Source organism: Elephas maximus, chromosome 1 (assembly GCF_024166365.1).
Source record: "Elephas maximus indicus isolate mEleMax1 chromosome 1, mEleMax1 primary haplotype, whole genome shotgun sequence".
NCBI classification, from domain to species: Eukaryota; Metazoa; Chordata; class Mammalia; order Proboscidea; family Elephantidae; genus Elephas; species Elephas maximus.
This window is the reverse complement of record NC_064819.1, coordinates 220,184,429-220,205,040: the sequence shown is the minus strand read 5'-3', so window position 1 is coordinate 220,205,040 and position 20,612 is coordinate 220,184,429. Positions and strand designations below refer to the sequence as shown.

General features: G+C 41.7%; 1 protein-coding gene across 1 annotated transcript in view; it reads right to left on the bottom strand.

Annotated features, from left to right (window-relative positions):
• UST (uronyl 2-sulfotransferase) overlaps window positions 1-20,612 on the bottom strand; it is a 365,048-nt gene that overhangs the window by 52,684 nt on the left and 291,752 nt on the right. The window contains exons 6-7 of the mRNA XM_049905661.1: window positions 9,932-10,029; window positions 7,231-7,388 (exon numbers count right to left, since the gene is read on the bottom strand). Coding sequence (XP_049761618.1) covers window positions 7,231-7,388; window positions 9,932-10,029 — 256 coding nt within the window. The remainder of the gene's footprint in view (window positions 1-7,230; window positions 7,389-9,931; window positions 10,030-20,612) is intronic.

Genomic DNA, 20,612 nt, shown 5'->3' with positions numbered 1-20,612 from the left:
CCTCAGAGGATTCCTATAAGAATCAAGTAAGAATCTATGTGTGAGTGCTCTATAAACTGCAAATTGCTATGCAAATAATTACTTAGAAAATATTATTGACTTTGTAATCCAGGACTATTCACTCAGATATGAGTGCTATGTCATAAGTAGTTGTTTGAATGTGGCCAGATACACACACACTCACACACACACAAGCATAATCCAGTGCCAACATTATTAGAATCTGAGCCTATGACATGTTTGGTAAAAAAATAAATAAATTTCATTTTATGGAGAATACTGATGAGCCAATAGAAAATTGAGATCCTATTTTGATAAATGATAAATGAATTATTTAAACAATGTCATTGTTGGTTTCTGGAGATGGATAGTCTGAATTCCTCCTCATGGTCATTTTTATCTTTGTGAGGTGCCAGAATGTTTTCAAGTTTTGTTGTAGCGCAGAAGTAAAAGGAAGTGGAAGGTAAAAATGGAAATAAAAGGAAGGTTCTGTGGATTTACGGATTTTTAAAAAATTCAGAGTTAATGGTATATATTTTAAATTCACATAAGCTAATTCGATTATACCCTCCCCACGCCCCAACAAATGTGTGTGTGCGCACACACACACACACACACAAATCACTAGCTCTGGTAAAATGCAGTTTGGACTACAGCAATCAATTGTACTTGGAATCCTTTTGATATGCAGGATCTCATTTTCAGGCTCCAAATTGGACATAATTGTACATCTGTATTCAAGCATTATGTAAACCTCTGTCGGCAGATGCAAACTCTTTGGAAACCATAAGCCCGTCATTGAGAATGGAGAGATACTGCCACCTGCTGGACAAAGATTATTAATTAATCAATTTAACGTTCTGAAGCCTGTAGGTCTGCATATGGAAAACAAACTAATGTTTTCCAAAAACTGAATCTTAGGTTTCTTACTTAAAATAAATACTCCATTATATCTTAGGGCACCCATCCTATATCTTATAAATAACATGGCATATAACAGTAAGAAAACTTCAATATTCCTTACAAGTTAAGGGTAATTGGCCAAAGTCACAACTCAATGGTGGATTTTATTTAAAGTTAAAATCTTAACTCCCTGATCTTTCTGGTAAAAGTTCAGCATAAAAACAGGTGATTAAAAAAAATTAATGACTTGGATTATATGTATCTTTCAGCCCTTGTACATGTGACTTTAGTCATATTTCCACTTATTCCCTGTGATTTGTTTCAGGAAAAGGATATTAGCCAGAATATAATTGTTCCTCTCCTTATAAATTAGAAGTACTACTTCTTAAAGGCATGTGATTTCATAGTTATAAATCATCTTTAACTGATGAAATAGGGTTCATCTCTTTCTCTGTCCTTCTTTGTTTCTTTCCTTTCCTTTTCTCCTTCTTTCTCTCTCTCCCCCTTCTTTCATTTAAAATGGAGAAATTACAAAGAGATCCTGAAGTTCTAGTTGTCCACACACACACATCCCCTGTGATGTGGTGGGCAGGCTAATCATTAATTATTCACTCTTCATATATTAGTCGCTGGGCTACGGGCATTACATGGATTCCATCTAGTAAGTCTCACAACCCTATGAAGCAGATAATACTGTTTATTCATTTTTTGTAGATGGGGAAACTGAGGCTGAGAGGAGTTACACCTCTGGATGCACAGTCAATAAGTAGTGGAGCAGCTCTGAAACCCACACTGCCTAATCTAGAGACTGTGCTCTAATCCTTATGATCTCCTATCTTCTCACAGAAATGCATATGGGATGGAAAGAAAGGGCTAGAAATCCTGACCAGAGAGTCTGAATTAAGTTGGGCTGTCTGGCTTGATTACTTCAACAATCACAACTGTTGATGCTGTTGAGTAGGTTCGACTCATAGCGATTACTGCTGTGATAAAAAAATTAATTAATTAATTATTTATTTTTAAGGCAAGGATAATTTCTCAATGAATAACCCCCACCCAGGATTCCGTTGTCCTCTAGGTGGCGATAGTCTCCATAACCTAAGTTGAGAAATACTAAGGCAATGGGGATTGTACAAGGATTAATTTTGGGAGGAAAACATCACCCCATAACTGTGCTATCCAACAAAAGATAGAAGGAGCAGCCTTAAAACATTCTACATGATACATCAGTATCAAAAAATAATAAAGATAACTTTAGGGCTAAAAGAGGGAAAACTTAGAGATTATCCATACCCCAGATCACATGGATAAAACTATGGCAGAGATGGGACTAGAAGCCCCTCCTAACTCCCAATTCGGTGTCCTTTCCTTAAAGAGTGACTTGTTCTTTATTAAAAATATGTCAAGCTTTAATCATTTAGTATATATTTTAACTCAGTGACATTTTATTGGTAGATGGGATGAAAACTTGAATTTTTCTTGTAGCTTAACATTTAAAATGATCTCTTCTTCCTATTTGCTATTACTTCTGTGTAAATATACTCAGACTTGAATATTGCAAAAAATTTGAACTCAGTACACTACCTCACTCCAAATCCCACAGCCGTCCAGCCGATTCCAGCTCATAGTGACCCAGTAGGACAGAGTAGAACTACCCCATAGGATTTCCAAGGAGCAGCTGGTGGATTTGAACTGCCGACCTTTTTGTTAGCAGCCAGTTTCTTAACTACTGTGCCACCAGGGCTCCACACTCCAAATGGGAGGTATAATAGTAAAAGAAAAACTATTTAAATCAGTACTCTACTTATCGTCATTGTTTATAAAAGCATTTAAGTAAAAGTAAATATTTTTTAAGCAAAGCACTCAATTTATGAATGAACTTAAATCTCACAAATTAGTATGTGAGTCAGTTGTTTGGAATTTGTTGCACATTTTTTCTTCGCAATCGTTGGTGACCAAATTCTCAGAGCAGCCCGCAAAAAGCCTAGTAAATTCCCTAGTGTGGCTCCAGTGTTTACACTGGTAATAGAGACAAGTTGAAAATGAATACTAATATCATGTTAGTAACTGAAAGTATTTAAAGTACGAGGAAAAGGATTGAGAGCACTTGCGTTTTCAAATCTCCAGGAAGGAAAAGGTAATGAGGTTAGTATTAGGTTGTTTAGTCCCATGACTGGATGCTAGGTGGTGCTATGAAGCCAGAACAGCTTGGTCATTTGCCAAGTCATGAGTTTATACGTGGGATGTTAAAATAAGGGCAGTTCCTATCACAAATATTCACATGTTCCCTGTTTTTAATTAATTTGCTTATTTACTTTGGCCTTTACTATGACTTTAGCTGCTAAAGAAATTGTGACCAAGACAAATACTGATAGCTCATAGCATGTCAGTTTTTAAGAGCTAGGGAGAAAAAGTATTAACGAATAATTTGTGATCAGAAACACATGAGTTCTGCTCCTTCTTTCCATATTGATGGCTGACTGTGGATCAGTCTCTTAACTCTTCTGGGCTGGCATCAGTGTCCCATTTTTAAAAGGCAATAAGAAATGAGCAAGTGTAACAGAGATTAATAAATAAAAAATATAAAACTGTATATGTTAAACCAGTGAAGCTGCTCTTGCCCAGGAAAGACTGTTTGGCCTTAGCTCTCCTTCGTTCAGACTTAGACCCAAGGTTGGGCAGAGCTGACTGGGTGCTCACTCGAAGGCATTTGCCTCTGCATTAGCCAGTACCCACTGGCTGGTGAGAAATACCTCAGGACATCCTCTTGGCTATCCATGATACTAAAACTTCAATTTTTAACAAGAGTTAAGAGCTCAGCTGCCAACCAAAAGGTCAGCAGCTCAAATCCATCAGCTGCTCCTTGGAAACCCTATGGGACAGTTCTACTCTGTCCTCTAGGGTCACTGTGAGTTGGAATCTACTCAACAGCAATGAGTTTGGTTTTTTTTGTTGTTGTTGTTTTAAATATTTGCTATCATTAACCTCTTCTGCGATATGTTAGCTGAGTCTCCCTAGAAGGCAAAGTTAATATAAAATGACTCTTAGTTGTTGGTTTTTTTTTTTTTTTAACTTCTAAAAGCTAAGTTTCTCAAATATTTTGATAGGAGACAATATTTACTTGATGTCAGCATGAATGACTTCCTGCAAGAAATACACAAGGGAGAACCCTGAGAGGATGACCCTGGATACCCTTTCAACTCAGTAATGAGACCATTCCTGAGGTTAGTCCTTCAGCCAAAGATTGAACAGGCCCATGGAACAAAACAAGACTAAAGGGGCGCACCAGCCCTGGGGCAGGGATTGGAAGGCAGGAGGGAGCAGGAAAGCTGGTAATAGGGAACCCAGGGTTGACAAGGGAGTGTTGACATGTCATGAGGTTGTTAACCAATGTCATAGAACAATGTATATACTAACTGATGAGAAACTAGTTTGTTCTGTAAACCTTCATCTAAAGTTCAATAAATAAAAATAAAATATATATATATAAAACCAAAAAAAAAAAAAAAAAGAAAAGAAATGCATAAGGAAGACCAACAGCCACACTATTATTTTAAAAAGTTAGTAACTTCTCCAAGTGGTGGATTTATTGCAAGGAGTAGTGTTGACTTGAAAGAATGACTATCATTTCAGTCTAGAATACCTGAAAACTCATTTGGCTAAGAGACATGACTATTTTTACTAACTCCCCAAAATAGTCACTTCTTTTATTACTTTTTTCTTCAGTAATGAGACTGGTATAGATCTTTATAGGATTTCTGGAGAGAAACTGCTAAAATCAGCTCACACCTGCATTTTTTAAATAACAAGACAAGCACCAAGGGGAAATGGCCGGTGGAGTGTTTGTATCTTATTCTGTCTTTCCAGACAGTCAGTTACCTTATAACGACCTAAAGCTCACTCAGTCCCTCAGTGATTTAGATTTTAGGTTGTCTTCTCTGTGTTCTCCAGTCTACTCAGCTATCAAACTCTTTTGTTAGAGGCAAAAGCAATGATTTAAGAGTGGCATCAAATGTGAAGTTAGACTAAAAATGGGCAGAGGAGGAGGTATGGTGTGAGATGACTAATGTGACTTGTAGCTTCCTTTAACCAATTTATCACTAACGTGCTGATTTGTGGCCATGAGAAAATATAGGGGCCTAGTCTTTGCAGAGACTAGTATTTATTGAGAAGTCAGCAGTTAGCACGTTAGTGCTTGCCAGAGACTGGGGAGAGATGAGAATCGAGAGTGACTGCTTAATGGGTCCAGGATTTCTTTCTGGGGTGATGAAAATGTTCAGGAGCCAGGTAGTGGTGATGGTTGCCCTACACTATAAATATGATAGATGCCACTGAATTGTACCCTTCAAAATGGTTAAAATTGTACATTTTCTATTAAGTGTATTTTACCACACACACACAAAACTCGTTTAAGTTATGAGGTCCATACTCAGTTGAGGTTGACATTTGGTGTGCCAGGCAGGGTATGGCATCCTGTAATTGGCATTAATTCCGGATCTCAGGATAGATGCTGCAACATGGAGGAGGGGTCTAATGCTGATTCCCTGATAAACCAGTTGCCACTGAGTCCATTCTGACTCCTGGCTGTGCCACATGTGCAGAGTAGAACTGTCTTCCACAGGGCTGATTTCCTGAAGGTAGATCACCATGCCTTTCATCTGAGGCACCTCTGGGTGGACTCGAACATCCAACTTTTCAGTTAGCAGCCGAGTACTTCACCGTTAGTACCACCCAGGGACTCCCGACTCCTTGATAGTCTTCCCAAATGCCGGGACAAGAATGTGTGCATTTTATTTGCCATCCACATCCACACACACATGCCATACAATAAGATTTCTCCAAAGGGAGAAATAACAATGAATAAAGTAAACATTTTCTTCAAAGGAGTCTAATTTAGGCTAAGATCTCTCCTTGCAAAAACAGCAGAGTTTATGTTGCCCGATGCAGGTAAAAACTGGCCACAGTACGGCTCTTAAATTCTGGTTTAAAGGGCAAAGGAAGGCCTGGTTAAAAAACCCAACTATTTACGGACTATTAAGGTTCTAAATGTTCAAACCACATTTCCTGCTGAGTAGACACACCTGCAGGGCACATCTGGAGGTTTTCAGTCATGTTCCTACATGTTGGCTAGTTGTAATTTATCTCTGAATGAGACAGTTGGGAGACTAAGGCAGCGCCCACCATCTGTCCATTTTCCTCTGTTGCTGTTGCGGTCGTGTGCCGTCTAGTTGATTTTGACTCATAGCGACCCTATAAGACCCAGCAGAACTGCCCCATAGGGTTTCCAAGGCTGTAATCTTTATGAAAGCAGACTGCCACATCTTTCTCTCATGGAGCTGCTGGTGGGTTCGAACCACCAACCATTGTGCCACCAGAGCTCTTCATTTTCCTCTAGCCCATCACTAATGGCAGGGCGGTCACCTTATGTAACATTCCAGGGAGGATCCTGTTGACCTGGTCTTGGTACTTGCCAAGGATGCAGGTGTGGCTCGAGGGCCCTGCTTGCCTGTGGAATGTGAAGCCGGAGGCTACGTTTGGGGGACATCTCATCCGTTGCTTATTTCTATAAGCCAGAAAGCTAGCTCCCATTCCAGGACTACCAAACAAAACAACAGACAGGTTAATGACTTAAGTGTGCGAAGCCTGTTGTGGCAACAGTAGATGAAGCAGAATAGGAAAGAAACACATGATGTTGTTTGTCTTTCGCCTGGGATTAAAAAAATAATGGGAAAAATAAATGATGGGTTTCTGAAAGCAATTATATTTGCAATGATACTATGGGCAACCCTCGTAATTGCTTTGCCGCATTCCATTTCTTGCTTCCGTTTGGAAACAGCTCAATTTGTTAGACTAAAATCAAAATTGTATTTTCAATTGCTGCTCTGTCTATTCTGTTGCTAGGATTTTACACGCCAGAGTGCTTTTGTCAAATGGAAGTAGGACCAGAGGTACTTCATCACAAAGCCGGTGCCATCATACTCACGCACCATTCTATCAAAGGACCCCAGGTGCGCACATGCTTATTCATTTGTCCACCCCAGCAACGTGCCGAGGACAAGGTCAGGGGAGAATGTTGCAGATTTCAGTCGCCAAAGGGAGACATGGAACCATTAGGCCTTTAAAACATGGTGAGTTTATGCGGGACCTGAAGCTCCAGGTTCTAGAATCCGTACCTTGTGGCTCTAAGCTTCCTTTGCAAGCCAGGCAGACCTGTCTTTATTTACAGAAAAGATAATGCCTCTCCTTGATTTTCTGAGTCCGTCTCGAGGTGAGTGACCCCTGAAACAGACCTCTCACCAGGGAGAGTTTGCTCCCGAACAGAGTTACCTGGGTTTTTGTAGATACCGAGCACACCCTTGAAGTAATGAGGTAAAAATCTTTCCAGTAAAAGCAGCACATCTTCCAACTCTTCAAGAATCCCCACAAGCAGGAAGTTTTCATTCACGTTCAGTTTTGCTCTTTCAAGGGCCCACTCACCAGGCTCCCTTTGTGGATATAAAAATCGTTTTTAAATCAACAGTTCATTTTTGAAATGCAGCAACATGCTGAAAGTTTATCCCTTCTAACCTCCCCCTCGCCATCTGCATAAGCTCAAGTCCTGTTTCCTTTAAGGACCAGCCTCCTCCACAGCCTTCCCTGATCCCTCCAGCTGGGTGTCCCTGGCCCCCTCACCTTCCCACCGCAGCTGGGCGGTAGCTCCCTCCTGGCCTCGGTCCCTTTCAACTGGGCACAGTACCCAGCCCAGGGCCTTGGACTTAGGGGGCCCTTCCTAAATATTTGTCGAAAGAAGAATAGAGGCACAGGCAAGTCAGGTCCCAATAAACACACTGATCAAAGTGATTAGAATGGCTTTGTAATAAGAGGACCAAACTGAAAGCAATTACATGAAGGTCGAAGTTTTGAAATATAAAATGTACGGACATATTATTTCTGTAGAAATCAAAAGAGACGTCAGCTCATGTCTGCCAATCATCTTATTCTTTAAAGAGTTTAAAAGACAAATCTCTCTTCTCTCTTTTTTTAATTACAGGAGGCACACACCCTGACCCCATTTGTAGGCCAGATTTCTGAGTCAGCAGCATTTAGATGAGTCAAAGCAGCCAGGCCTGGCATTTGCTAGTCGGGAGAATTTGGACAAGCCAGAGGCCTCTTTTGCAAAGTGGTAATAATAATAACTGTTACCTAGCTCAAAGAATTGTCATAAAGGTCGAAGAAAGTGGCATTTTGGAAGTGTTTTAAAAAACCTCGCGTGTGTACCGAGGCAAGGCATCATGAGTCCTCTCTCCAAGATTAGGAAATATACAATTTAAAGAATATATTAGGGAGTTAGAATCATGCTTCTTGGAATACGTATCTTCATTGTGATCAGAAAACTAGTCGCCTGGCCCCAAATCCTCCCAGTATCCCAAGCACTGCCCGTGGACTCCAAAACCAAACCAAACTCATTGTCGTCGAGTCGATTCCAACTCATAGTGACCCTATACAACAGAGTAGAACTGTTTGGTAGGGTTCCAAGGCTGTTATCTTATGGAAGCAGACTGCCACATCTTTCTCCCACTAAGCAGCTGGTGGGTTCAAACCGCTGACCTTTCAGTTAGCAGCTGAGTGCTTAACCACTGCACCACCAGGACTCCTGCCCCAGGACTAAACAACAACAACAACAACCCCCGCCCCCCCAAAAAAACCCATTGCCATCAAGTCAATTCCAACTCACAATGACTCTATAGGACAGAGTAGAACTGCCCCATAGGGTTTCCAAGCAGTGGCTGGTGGGTTCAAAACTGCTGACCTTTTGGTTAGCTGTCCAATGCCTAACCAGTGCGCCACCAGGGCCCCTGGACTAGGAGGCATTTATATCAAGGGCGGGGGCTGGGGGCATCCTGAACTCAGGACATTGCTCCCAGAATTCTGATTGTCAACAAAGTCTTGTGTTATGGTAAATTGAACAAAACAGTAATAACAACAACAAACCTAATCATTAAAGAGTCATCACAGGGAAAGCAAAAAAAGCACAGTGAATGAACTGTGATTTAGAAACAGCTGTCTCTCCTTGCCCTCCAGGAACATAACTACTCTTTGATCAGTTTCCTTTGGGGAGAAACGTCACCTCTGGGAACAGGCTTTATTTTCTACCAAGCAAAGGTAGTGATTCATTGTTACTACTATTTCTTCTCTAGGCTAGCATACTTATCTAGTACAATGGATTACTACTGTCGCTACACCTGAATTACCTGGGGAGGTGGTCACAACAAAAGCCTGTGCTCCAGCCTCAGAGCCTACGATTTAGAGGTTCTCATCAAGTTTGTGCAGTGGTTAAGAGCTCGGCTGCTAACCAAAAGGTCGGCAGTTCGAATCCACCAGCCGCTCCTTGGAAACCCTATGGGGCACTACTACTCTGTCCTATAGGGTCACTATGAGTTGGAATTGACTTAACAGCAAAGTGGTGCGGGGGGAGAAGGAGGGATCGAGTAAGTATCCCAGGGATGCTGATGCAGGACATAAGCATACCACAGCATCCTCTCTGAGGTCCTGTATAACCTGAGTAAGTAATTTTCCAAAGACAGTCTTGCATCTGAGGGATCGCTAGAAAGGACTTTCTGACACAAAAGAGAGACCCTAGCAAAGTTTGAGTGTGAGCTTCAAGTGCTCAGACCCAATTAGACACACCACAAGGACAGGGACAGTTGTTCACTGGGTACCACCGCTTCAGGGAGCAGACTGGGGGTTTGACCCCTGTCTTCGTTATCTTTTGGGCTTAGGAGTGACAGCTAAGTTTGAAGTCTCAAGAAGAGGTTGAGTGGCTTTATGTGGCATCTCATGAGGCCTCTGGCAGACCATGACTTGTTGATTTCATTACTTACAGGACATTCAGAGTTTCAAATAATATCTTTACAGACATACAGTAGATAGTAACTGAATTCCAGAAGTTTCAGAGACTAGGGCCACGAGAGCATCACACAGAGTGCCAGTCTGGTGGGATGTCTGCCATTGTGCATGTTAGCATGCCATAGCCTGTTTGAGTCTTTACCTGCATCTGGGATGCTGTCCACAAAAATACGGAATGATGTAAAATAACCTGGGGTTGGAGCACTCGGGATAGTTCTCAAGGATACATTCATTGATATCCTGGAAGAGAAAACACAGCAGTGAGATGGCTCGTAGTCTCTGCAGTGCTTTGTCAAATGCCATACAGTCTAAGTAGAATTGATACTTAAACAGGCGAGCCTGGAGGAATACAACTTAAAGAATTCACAGGTTTCACGAGAAAACTTCCCTCTTGCTTCACGACATCCTGGTGCATTGGCCAGGCACACAAATGGCCAGACCATTTCACTGTTGAGTAGGCTGCCATCCTGTACTTTCCCAGGGGCCTGAAGGCATTAGCCAGATCACAAGCATCTTGAGAGCAGTGCCATCCACTATGCTTTGTGGCAACCCCTGCAGCTACCAGCCAACTGGTAGGTATACAGTTGGCACCTAATAAATATTTATTGAATGAATTTGGTATGACTAATTGTTAACAAATTATGACTTAATTAGAGATACCTGCACTGTCAGCCTTGTAGAAATGTGTTTCTCTGTGTAGCCATATGTCGGACAAATGATTATGTACCTGAAATAGTTTTACGAAGGGTTTGCAAAATTTGAAGGGGCTGGAAACTCACTTTTACTGTTGTTTTAGGTTAGACAGTGACGGGGTATTTGTATATGGACCTTCTCTCACTTTCAAAGGCAACAGTCATGATTTCCAGATTTTCTATTTCTGTTGTATGAGGTTGAACACAGTGTGTCTGTCGGCATTACAAAAGCTTAAAATGGCTTGGTGCCTGGGAATGGAAAGTCTATAAATCAACTTTTACCAAAGCAAATTGCAGGTAGTCCCTGACTAATGACAAAGTTCTGTTCCAATGACTGTCGTAAGTCAGTTCTGATGTAAGTTGAACACCTCACTTTTTTCATTATTATTGCCTTTTATTATCAGTATCTTTATAAATCTTAACATTGCAAACCTGCAGGTAAACATCTGAGAATGAAAACATCAGCAAATTGTGCACTGCAACGTTGTATGTAGTATTATATTACTAACGATGAGATGTACCAAAAACAAAAACAGACAGTTGTAAGTGCAGTTCATTGTAACTTGACTATGTCTTAAGCTGGGGACTACCTGTACATTGGATATCCTAGATAAGACATGCCTGGTTTTTAAGCATTTATAAGGAAAAAAAAAAAGAACCCAATTTATGAACAAACCAAACAGGTATGAGATGTTTTTCCAGAGACGACCTTGGCAAGGCAGATTTAAAATGGATACAAACACTATTGGTGGAGTTTATGAGACAGCAGAAGCCATTGTATCTGATAGGATGTGGGTGGGTGGAGACCAAGAAACAAAAAACAAAACAAAAAAACAAACCTGTTGCTGTTGTGTCGATTCTGACTCATAGAGACCCTTTAGAGGTAGAACTGTCCCACAGGATTTCTAAGGAATGGCTGGTGGATTCAAACTGCTGACCTTTTGGTTTTTTTAAAAAACAACTCTTTTCCTACTCATATTTCATTAGCTTATATGCTAATTAATAAATTACACAATTATAATAACAAATTCAGTTGAAATAAACAGATTTGGCAACAAACACTCCAGGTGAGTTACCTGGAAGCAGAGGTACACAGATGCCCAGAGAGGAATCTACCAGCTACAAATGGAGGGGAGTGGTCAGCAGGTGCAGCTCTGCGGTTAACTGAGGGGTGGTTAAGAGTGCCTCATCATGTATTAAAATCCTTCAAAAATGCATGATGTAATTCTCATGGAATCCAGACTCTCTGGAGACATTGAGGCTGAATGGACTCCTGAAACTGTTGCCTTGAGATAATCTTTAAACCTTAAACCAGAAACATCCCCTGAAGTCTTCTTTAAACCAAACAACGGGTTAGCTTATTTAGTAAAGATTGTTTGCCTTGAACATTGTGCTGTTTTGAAGACCTATCTAAATGGGATCAAACTGATAATAGCAACTCAAAAGTTTAGATAGGAAGCTCAGGAAGGAGTGAGTTCATGTTAATAGGGGAGGAACAATTTGGAAAAGGAGGGTGAGAATACTTGAAGAATGTAATAAATGCCAATGAATTATACATGTAGAAATTGTTGAATTGGTGTATGTATATACTGGTATTGTTGAAAGTATGTGCAACAATGTTGAAATGGGAAAGGTTTTGTTATATGTACATACTTGTCACAATAAAAAAAAGCATGTTAACAAAATGCTTTCTAAGAAATATTTAACACAAAGAAATGTATGTATAAAAAAAAATATGTATAGGGGTAGTCAATTGCTGAAAGATTTATTATGTCAAAATATGGCAGAACTTAAGTGTTCATTAACAGGGATTGGTTTCAAAAGAAGTTATGGTACATTCATGCAATCAAATCCTGGGTACCTGGGAAGACTGAGGGGGGTCTGTGTTTACTGTCATGGAAAGTGTCTGTGATAAGTTATCGAGTGACAAGAAAGTAGATTATAAAAATAAATAAATAAATAAATATATATTGTTGTTGTTAGTTGCCGCCAAGTTGGCTCTGACTTACGGTGACCTCCTGTACAAAAGAATGAAGCATTGCTGGGTCCTGTACCATCTTCATGATTGTTAATATGTTTGAGTCCATTGTTGTGGCTACTGTGTATTTTGAGTGCCTTCCAACTTTGGGGAGGAGGGCTCATCTTCCAAAACTATATTGGATGGTATTCTTTTGTGATACACAGTGTTTTTATTGGCTAATTTTTGGAAGTAGATTACCAGGCCTTTCTTCCTAGTCTGTCTTAGTCTGGAAGCTCCACTGAAACCTGTCCATCATGGGTGACCCAGCTAGCATTTGAAGTACCGGTGGCATAGCTTCCAGCATCACAGCAACATACAAGTCACCATAGTATGACAAACTGACGGATGGATGGTGGACACATGGATGGATATAAAAGACAATATAAAAATAAACATAACAAAAATAAACCCAAAAGATTTGGAAGTATACACTGCAAACTGTTAAAAGTGGTTATTCTCTGAGGTAGGTGTAATGGAAGACAGAGATACGCTGAACTTTTATTCGTTTTTAAAATGATAGATCTTATGATAATGTACACATTTCACTTTTATTATCTGGAAGATATAAGCAGATTTCTACGAGGATGACTCTGGCCTGGTGGCCCCTTCCCACCTCACTGTCCATGTGTGTATCTGGCAGTCAGCTCCCCAGAGGGCCTGAACCTTTGTTCGGAGGGACCCAGTAGCTGGCTTGCCTCCCTCTGCAGCAGAGTGACAGGAATAGAGGGGGAGCCCGGGAGAAGAAGCAGCGGGCACAGAAACCCCAGCTAGGGCAGGCACGGGCCAGAGGCAGAGTGTCCACCGAGGTCAAGATTTTACCCCAGGGCAGAGGCAAGAGGTGGGGGTGTGTGTGTGCATGTGAGGTGTCCAAAGGCCAGCCACCTACATAGGCTGTCACCCAAATTCCTACACTAACAGGAGGAGAGCCCTCACCATGCCTGTGCTTTTCCACAGTTCTCTTTAACAAAAACCAAACCAGTTGCCGTCAAGTTGATTCTGACTCATGGCGACCCTAAGTGTGTCAGAGTAGGACCGGGCTCCATAGGGTTGTCAGTGGCTGATTTTTCAGAAATAGACTGCCAGGTCTTCCTTCTGAGGCACCTCTGGGTGGATGTGAACCTCCAACCTTGTGGTTAGCAGCCCAGCACTTAACCATTTTGCTACCCAGGGATACCTGCTCCACTTACAGTGGCCATTTAATAAGTACCCGAAAAATTATTTGCTTAGGTTGTAAATTCACGAGAGCAGATATTGTCTGTTCATGGCATCTCCAGTGCTTAGTACTCTGCCTGGAAAAAGCAAAGCCTCCATAAATATTGAATGAATGAAAGAATGGATGGCAGAAGGAAAGAGCCGAGACACACAGCCACGGGGGCAAGAAAGGAGCCGGCCCTTCTTCAGCTTGCTGGCCCTGTGGGTTCTATTCTCAACGGTTCTGGCCTGGAGGCTCACAGGAGCCGGCAGAGGACATCAGGAGGCCAGGGGAGTCAGAGGGTGGCCGAGGTGCAAGTGGCCTAGGAAGGCCATTTCCCTGTTAGAATCCACAAATAACCCCAGCAGGTCAATTTATGGGAAAGACAGGAATTTCTCATTTAAAACCTGCAGTTAACAATTGTTCTTCTCCTAGATCCAGACACATCCTGGGGGTTTCAAAGAGTTCCTTTTGAGTCCATTAAGTTCTATGGCACCCATCCAGATGAATGGTGTTCATCACAGCCCATCTATGGGAATGCTACCGGGGGACATAAATAAAAGATGACTTGGGCATAAGATCAAGTGGAAGCAGAAAATGAGCTGCGAAGAACACTCGTTTAGCTGCCAAGAGCTTAGCCACCAGGACCTGTGATACTGCTTTTCAGCAACTCGAGGTACGGAAGGCCCTCAGGAGTCTGCTCCTGGCTGCTCACAGAATCTGCTCTCGCTGGAACGAGGGATGGTTTCCTGGGACACTGAATAGGAAAAGTCTGAACACAGCTGCCTTCCGTGTCCTGCTGGGCCAGGTGCCTTCTAGTCTCCCAGGACCATCAGGTTCCCCCAGTGTTCCCAGTTTTATCTTTGGCTTTATTTATTTATTTATTTTATAAACCTATGCTGTCTGAAAATCACTTCTCCACTCCCAGTGGCACTGGGCTTAAAAAAAAAAAAGCTTATATGCTATAAATTACTGAAAAGCATTTACATCACATCAGAGTTGTGAAATGCAGTTCCATACCTTTTTAAAAAAAAATTGTTTAAATGTGGAAAAATATATATAACAAAATGTTTTTAATTCAACATTTTTTACATGTACAATTCTGTGACATAAATTACGTTTACCATAACGTGCAATCATTGATTGCCACTATCCATTTCTAAATGATTCCACCACTCCATGGCCCCTAAGTGATGACTCTCCTTTCCCCCTTTCCTCCCCCTCCTGGTAAAAAAAACAACAAAAAACAAACCAGTTGCCACTGAGTCAACTCTGACTCATCGCGATCCCATAGCTCAGAGTAGAGCTGAGCTCCACAGGGTTTCTTGGCTGTAATCTTTACAGAAGCAGATTGCTAGGCCTTTCTGCTATGGCACCACTGGGGTGAGGGTGGGGGGTTCCGAAGCGCCAACTTTTCGGTTAGTGGCCAAGTGCAAGCCCTTTGCACCAGTACATTTGCTTGTTTCAGATAAGTGGGCTCATACGACACTTGCCCCTTTTGGACCGACATATCTCACCCAGCATGTTTTCAAGGTTTATCCATGCTACAGCACGTATCAGGACTTCATTTCTCTTGATAGCTGAGCAAATTTACAATCATATTTTTATACTGACATTCTCTTGGTATAGACATATTTGTAAATGATAATGCAACTTCGTGTTTTATTTCCATGCACTGCTTCCAGGTTAAGATTGCTATGAATACACTTTGTGTTTTTCTCCAAAAGTATCATCATAGTGATGACTTAAGCCAAGCCAAACGCTTGCCAGACCCTGATCTATGATTTGCTAACCTGGCCCACGGATCCTGGCACCTACTATGTGTGCCCCTGTAGTGCCCTTCCCTGCCCAAGTCTACCCCTCTTTTAAGACTGGGTCTGAATCTTAGACTCCACTCTGCTCATGTCTCTTCCCATTACTAGCAAAATGAGACATTCCTGACAAGCAAACATCCCAGATAACTAAGAGAATCTGCTTATCTGCCAAAACCACAAGAAAATTTTTGTTGACCATTTTTGTTGAAACTCATTCTAAATTGTACAGTCTCAAAGACCATTCACTGAGAATTATACTGTCTTGATTTTCTTTGTGGGCTCATCTTCCACTTGGACTTTACAATGCAATAGGCACAAAAATCTGTGAGGGCAACTGTTAAAAAATGCTAATTCTCTGGTCCCACCTCCAGAGTGTTTGAAATAACAGGTCTGCCTAGGATGAGACCAGGAATCTGTGCTTTTTTTTTTTTTTTTTAATGGAAGCAGTTCACATCTTTCTCCCACGGAGTGGGTGGTAGGTTCAAACTACCAACCTTCAGTTAGCAGCCAAGAACTTTACCACTGCACCATCAGGGCTCCTTTATTACAGAATTTCCTGCCTTCTAATCATTTCTAGTAATAACAGCAAACACTGCTGTCACAAGTTGCCAGGTGCCAGGCCCTGTTCTAAGTGCTTCACTTTATGTTAACTCAACGTTGGCACTTTGAAGCAGGTGTTATCATTACCTCCTTTTCACAGATGGGGGAAAGGGATCTGTGTTTTCATGGAGAATGATTCTGAAAAGATGACCTCTTCTCAAACACCATCAACACTGCTATCAAGCAATTCTGTGCCTTTGCTTATTCACCCTCCTTGCCTGGAACTTCCTTCTGCTTCCTCACCTGAGCCCAGAAGCAGGCGCTGGTGTCAGAGCCATTCCTGGCGGGAAGAGTCTTGGCACATTTCAGTCCACTTGGGCTTGTGTGTCATGCAGAACAAGGAAATGGAGGTGGCTTTGACCATGGGTTTCCATCCATGCTGCCCCTTCACTGCCAGCCAAGCCTGGTAGGTGGGGCCCCTGGGACAAGGGCGATGGTGCTAATGTGCCCAGTGGCCCAGCACTGCACTCTTCTCTGTTGGCTGGATCCCCAAATGTCTCCAGGATGGGGGTCCTAACCCCACCCTCAGCTACCAGAGGGGACCTGAGCTTCTGACCAGTCTCAATCTCCAAGGCTGGATCTACTCCCAGCATTCCCTGCCTGTGGCCAGGATTCTGCTACAGGTGGATGGACTTCCTAAAGGTGCCCACAAAAGGACTTTCCAACTGGACTGGGTGCCACCTGGCATCTCACAATGATCTTCCCCACACCCCCACCTCCTGTAGGGCTCCTCCGTGTATCAACACTTCCCTCAACCACATTTGAGTTTGCTTTTGACTGGCACTGAACTGGATCCTGCTACCCCATACAACCCAGAGTGGATCTGCACTAGAACTGGTTTCCTTATTTTCACTGTGTATTGCCAGGTCTTGGTCTGAGGTATAGAATTGTCTGCTTATTTCTCTGTAGAGAGAGAAATTAACAACTGCCTCCTCTCCTGGATTTCTAGTTTAAGTTTCAGAAAGGTTGGAAAGATTAATGTTCTTATCACAAAAGGTGAATTTGGAGATCATTCGTATTTTATTTGTTGTTTTTATAAGACAGCATGTGGTCTAAAAATTACCTATTTAAAGAAAACATCAGTGTTTTTATATAATCCATGCCGATACCATTAACAGCTTGGTCTCTGTGGCTGATGGCTTTAGGAGGCAAGGTTTCTGCGCTCTTCCAGCAGCACAAACCTTGAGAGATAACACACAAAAGTCCCTGAACCAGGAAAAAGAGCTTTAGGTTCTGGTCTCAGATCTGCCACTCAGTAGCCAGATGTCCTCAGCCAAATCATGCCATCTCTGAGCCTTGGTTTCCTCATCTATATAATAAGAGGCTGAGCCATATAACCTCAACCTATGAAATCATGGACTGATGAATCTGGTTCCAATAACCAACTTTGAAGAGTAGCTTTGTAATCTGAAGGCCTAGAAAAGTTGGTAATTTCTTTGACTCCAAAACTTATGATTTAATAAAAGCTTTCGTTCAGCATTTACCATTTAAACTTCCTATCTTTCATGGAAAGCAGAGAGGAAAAACCACAAAGGTTGGTATCAGACAGCCATCAGTTCAAATCTTGGCTCTATTAAGAGCCTTTGGCAAATGGCCACTTCTCAGAAGCTCAGTTTCCTCATCTGTGAAATGGGGACAATGATACTTGTCTCACCGGACTTTACAAAGCTCAGGAATCATGTATACACATTATTTTACTTGCCACCCAACTCTTAAGATTGCTCTGTCTTTATTATACCTTTGGCCTTTTAATTCTTTTTTTCTTAGTTTATATTTAAAAGCATGATTCCTGTAATTCCAATAGATTTTTACATAATGGCTTCGACTAATGCAGAGAGAAAACAGAGAGAAAGAAAAATACGGAAATATGAAATGTGTTGTTTATGTTACATCAAAATGACAGCACAATTTGGTGGTGGGGCAGGCAGACAAAACAAGCAGTGTGAAAAAGCAGCCAAAATATATCGCTGTAAAGCATTTTACTTCTTATGATAGCTCATCTGTCTCTGTACATAAAACAATATAACACCACGATATAAGACAGGTCTTTTATAATATGGATTGAAAATTGACTTGAGAGCCAATCTTCATATTCTAAGAACACAGGTATCAGGGAAAAGCTGAAAGACACGATGAAGGATAGCTTCGTGCTGATGTGACTCTCACCCCAACGTGGCCACGGTAGAAGTGGGAGAGAAGAAAATTATGGAGTGCCATTCACCATCAGGGTAGTATCAGAGTCCTAACCCATGGTTGGGCCCTGGTAATCAGATTACTACTTTACCAGTTTAGTCCAATTTAGATAAATGGAATGGATGTGGTCTAAGCTCACTTTTATTGCATCACACACTCTTTTTCTTGTAAGTCTTGAAAAAATCCTGAGCCAGAACCAGAAGGATCAAGCAAGGCATTTTAGAGAGGGCTTAATGGACTTGAAGGTGGCAGCTGGCCAGGTACCATTGTTCTCCCATTGTATGCTCATTATCAGACTTGCATAATTAATGACGCCCTCTTCCTAGTAGAGATGGGAAGTGCCCTTCACCATCCTTCTCTGCAGGGCCGTCCAGGAGGCACCGCAGTCAAGCAGAGTAGCACTTTTCTCTCCCTGTTGTAAGCAAGTATGTGCTGTGGGATGGATACCACGCGTGGCATATATTTTGCTGGCTTACTGGCCCTTTACGCCACTTTAGAGTGTACAACGGTGTGTCTGACAGGATGGCAGATAAAGGATTTCTGGGTAAGGGAGGTATAGCTCTGCATTTATTACTCATTCTTAGCCATTGAGGGCTCTAGTCCAGTGGGAGGACTGTGGGTGGGGCGAATGCTTTGTGCTTGGCTACTACCCAAAAGGCTGGCAATTCAAACCCACCTAGTGGCACCACGAAAAAACGCCCCAATGATCTGCTTCCGTAAAGATTATAGCCAAAAAAATCCTACGGAGCTCGGTTCTACTCTGGAACACGTAGGGTTGCCCTGAGCTGGAGTCAACTTGACAGCGATGGGTTTGTTTTTTTCTTAGTCAAGTGGAGATCTAAAACCCTGAAACTGACCCCTTATAGACACAAGAGACAAAACATTTTGTGAAGCCCTTCATTTGGACCCCAAGATCATAAATTTCAAGTTTCTACTGCATTGAACTAAAGGGAAAGTAGTAGCCAAAATGTTTACGTTAGACGATGTGTGTCAATCTGTTATCCAGCTCCCTTTTCATTAGATTTTAGCAGGCTCCTATCCATTTACAGGAAACCCTGGTGGTGTAGTGGTTAAATGCTATGGCTGCTAACCAAAAGGTCGGCAGTTCAAATCTACCAGGTGCTCCTTGGAAACTCTATGAGGCAGTTCTACTCTGTTCTATAGGGTCTCTATGAGTCGGAATTGACTCGAGGGCACCAGGTTTGGATCCATTTACTGAGCATTTAACGTGACTGTGTACGGGGGGACCTGGACAGGAAGTAACTGCCACTCCCCAGAGAGATCCTTGGACTTCTGTTTAAACGAAGTGCTGTGAAAACAAGAAACCATGGCCTTTCAGGTCTAAGAGTGTCAGTGCTTATCAGGGATGTGGCGGTCACAACTACAGTGATTCCACAGTGGGCCTGGGGAACTCAAGGAGCCCACTCAAGTAACAATAACAACATTTAGATGGAGGCAAGCTGGCTAACAGAGGAGAGTTACTGGTGCTTTTAAATCCCCAATATTGATTACAGAATTGTTTAAAAGAGCAAAAAATTATAAGCAATTTGATAGGTAAGCTAAAATATCTACTTGTGAAATAAACGCAGTCATTTAAAATGTATATGAAGGATATGTAACTATAAGAAAAATGTTTACATGAGAAAATCAAGGTAAAAGTATATATACAATGTGACTAAACCCTACATTAAAAAAAAAAAAAAAAGACTGGAAGCAAATAGACCAAAAACTATGGCTTTTCCTCTTCTTTTGCCTCAAGTTTCAAAATCTTATTAAGTGTATATGTCCTACATTAAAAAAATTTTTTTTTTTTTTTTGGTCAAAGTAATACATGTACATGTTAAAAATCCGAATGTTATAGAAAGGCTTATAATGAAAAGATACTGTCTCTTGTTCTACCCCTTTTGGCCTCTCAGGCCTGTGCCCAGAAGTAACCACCACATTTTACTGGATTTTTTTTTTATGTTTTCCTAGGAGCCCTGGTGGAGCAGTGTGTTATTAAGAGCTCAGGCTGGTAACCAAAAGGCTTGTAGTTTGAATCCACCAGCCACTCCTTGGAAACCTTATGGGGCAGTTCTACTCTGTCCTATTGGGTTGTTATATGAGTTGGAATCCACTTGATGGCAATGGTTTGTTTTGTTTTGTTTTACTATTTCTTGGCTAATAAACCACCCTTTCTCAAGTAACTGTTTACTCTACTGTTTTCTAGCTTACAATGCTGCTGATGAGGAGTTTGTTGCCAGTAACATTCCTTTGTAGGTGAGGTATGTGTATTTGTGTGTGTGTGTGTGTGTGTGTGTGTGTGTGTGAAC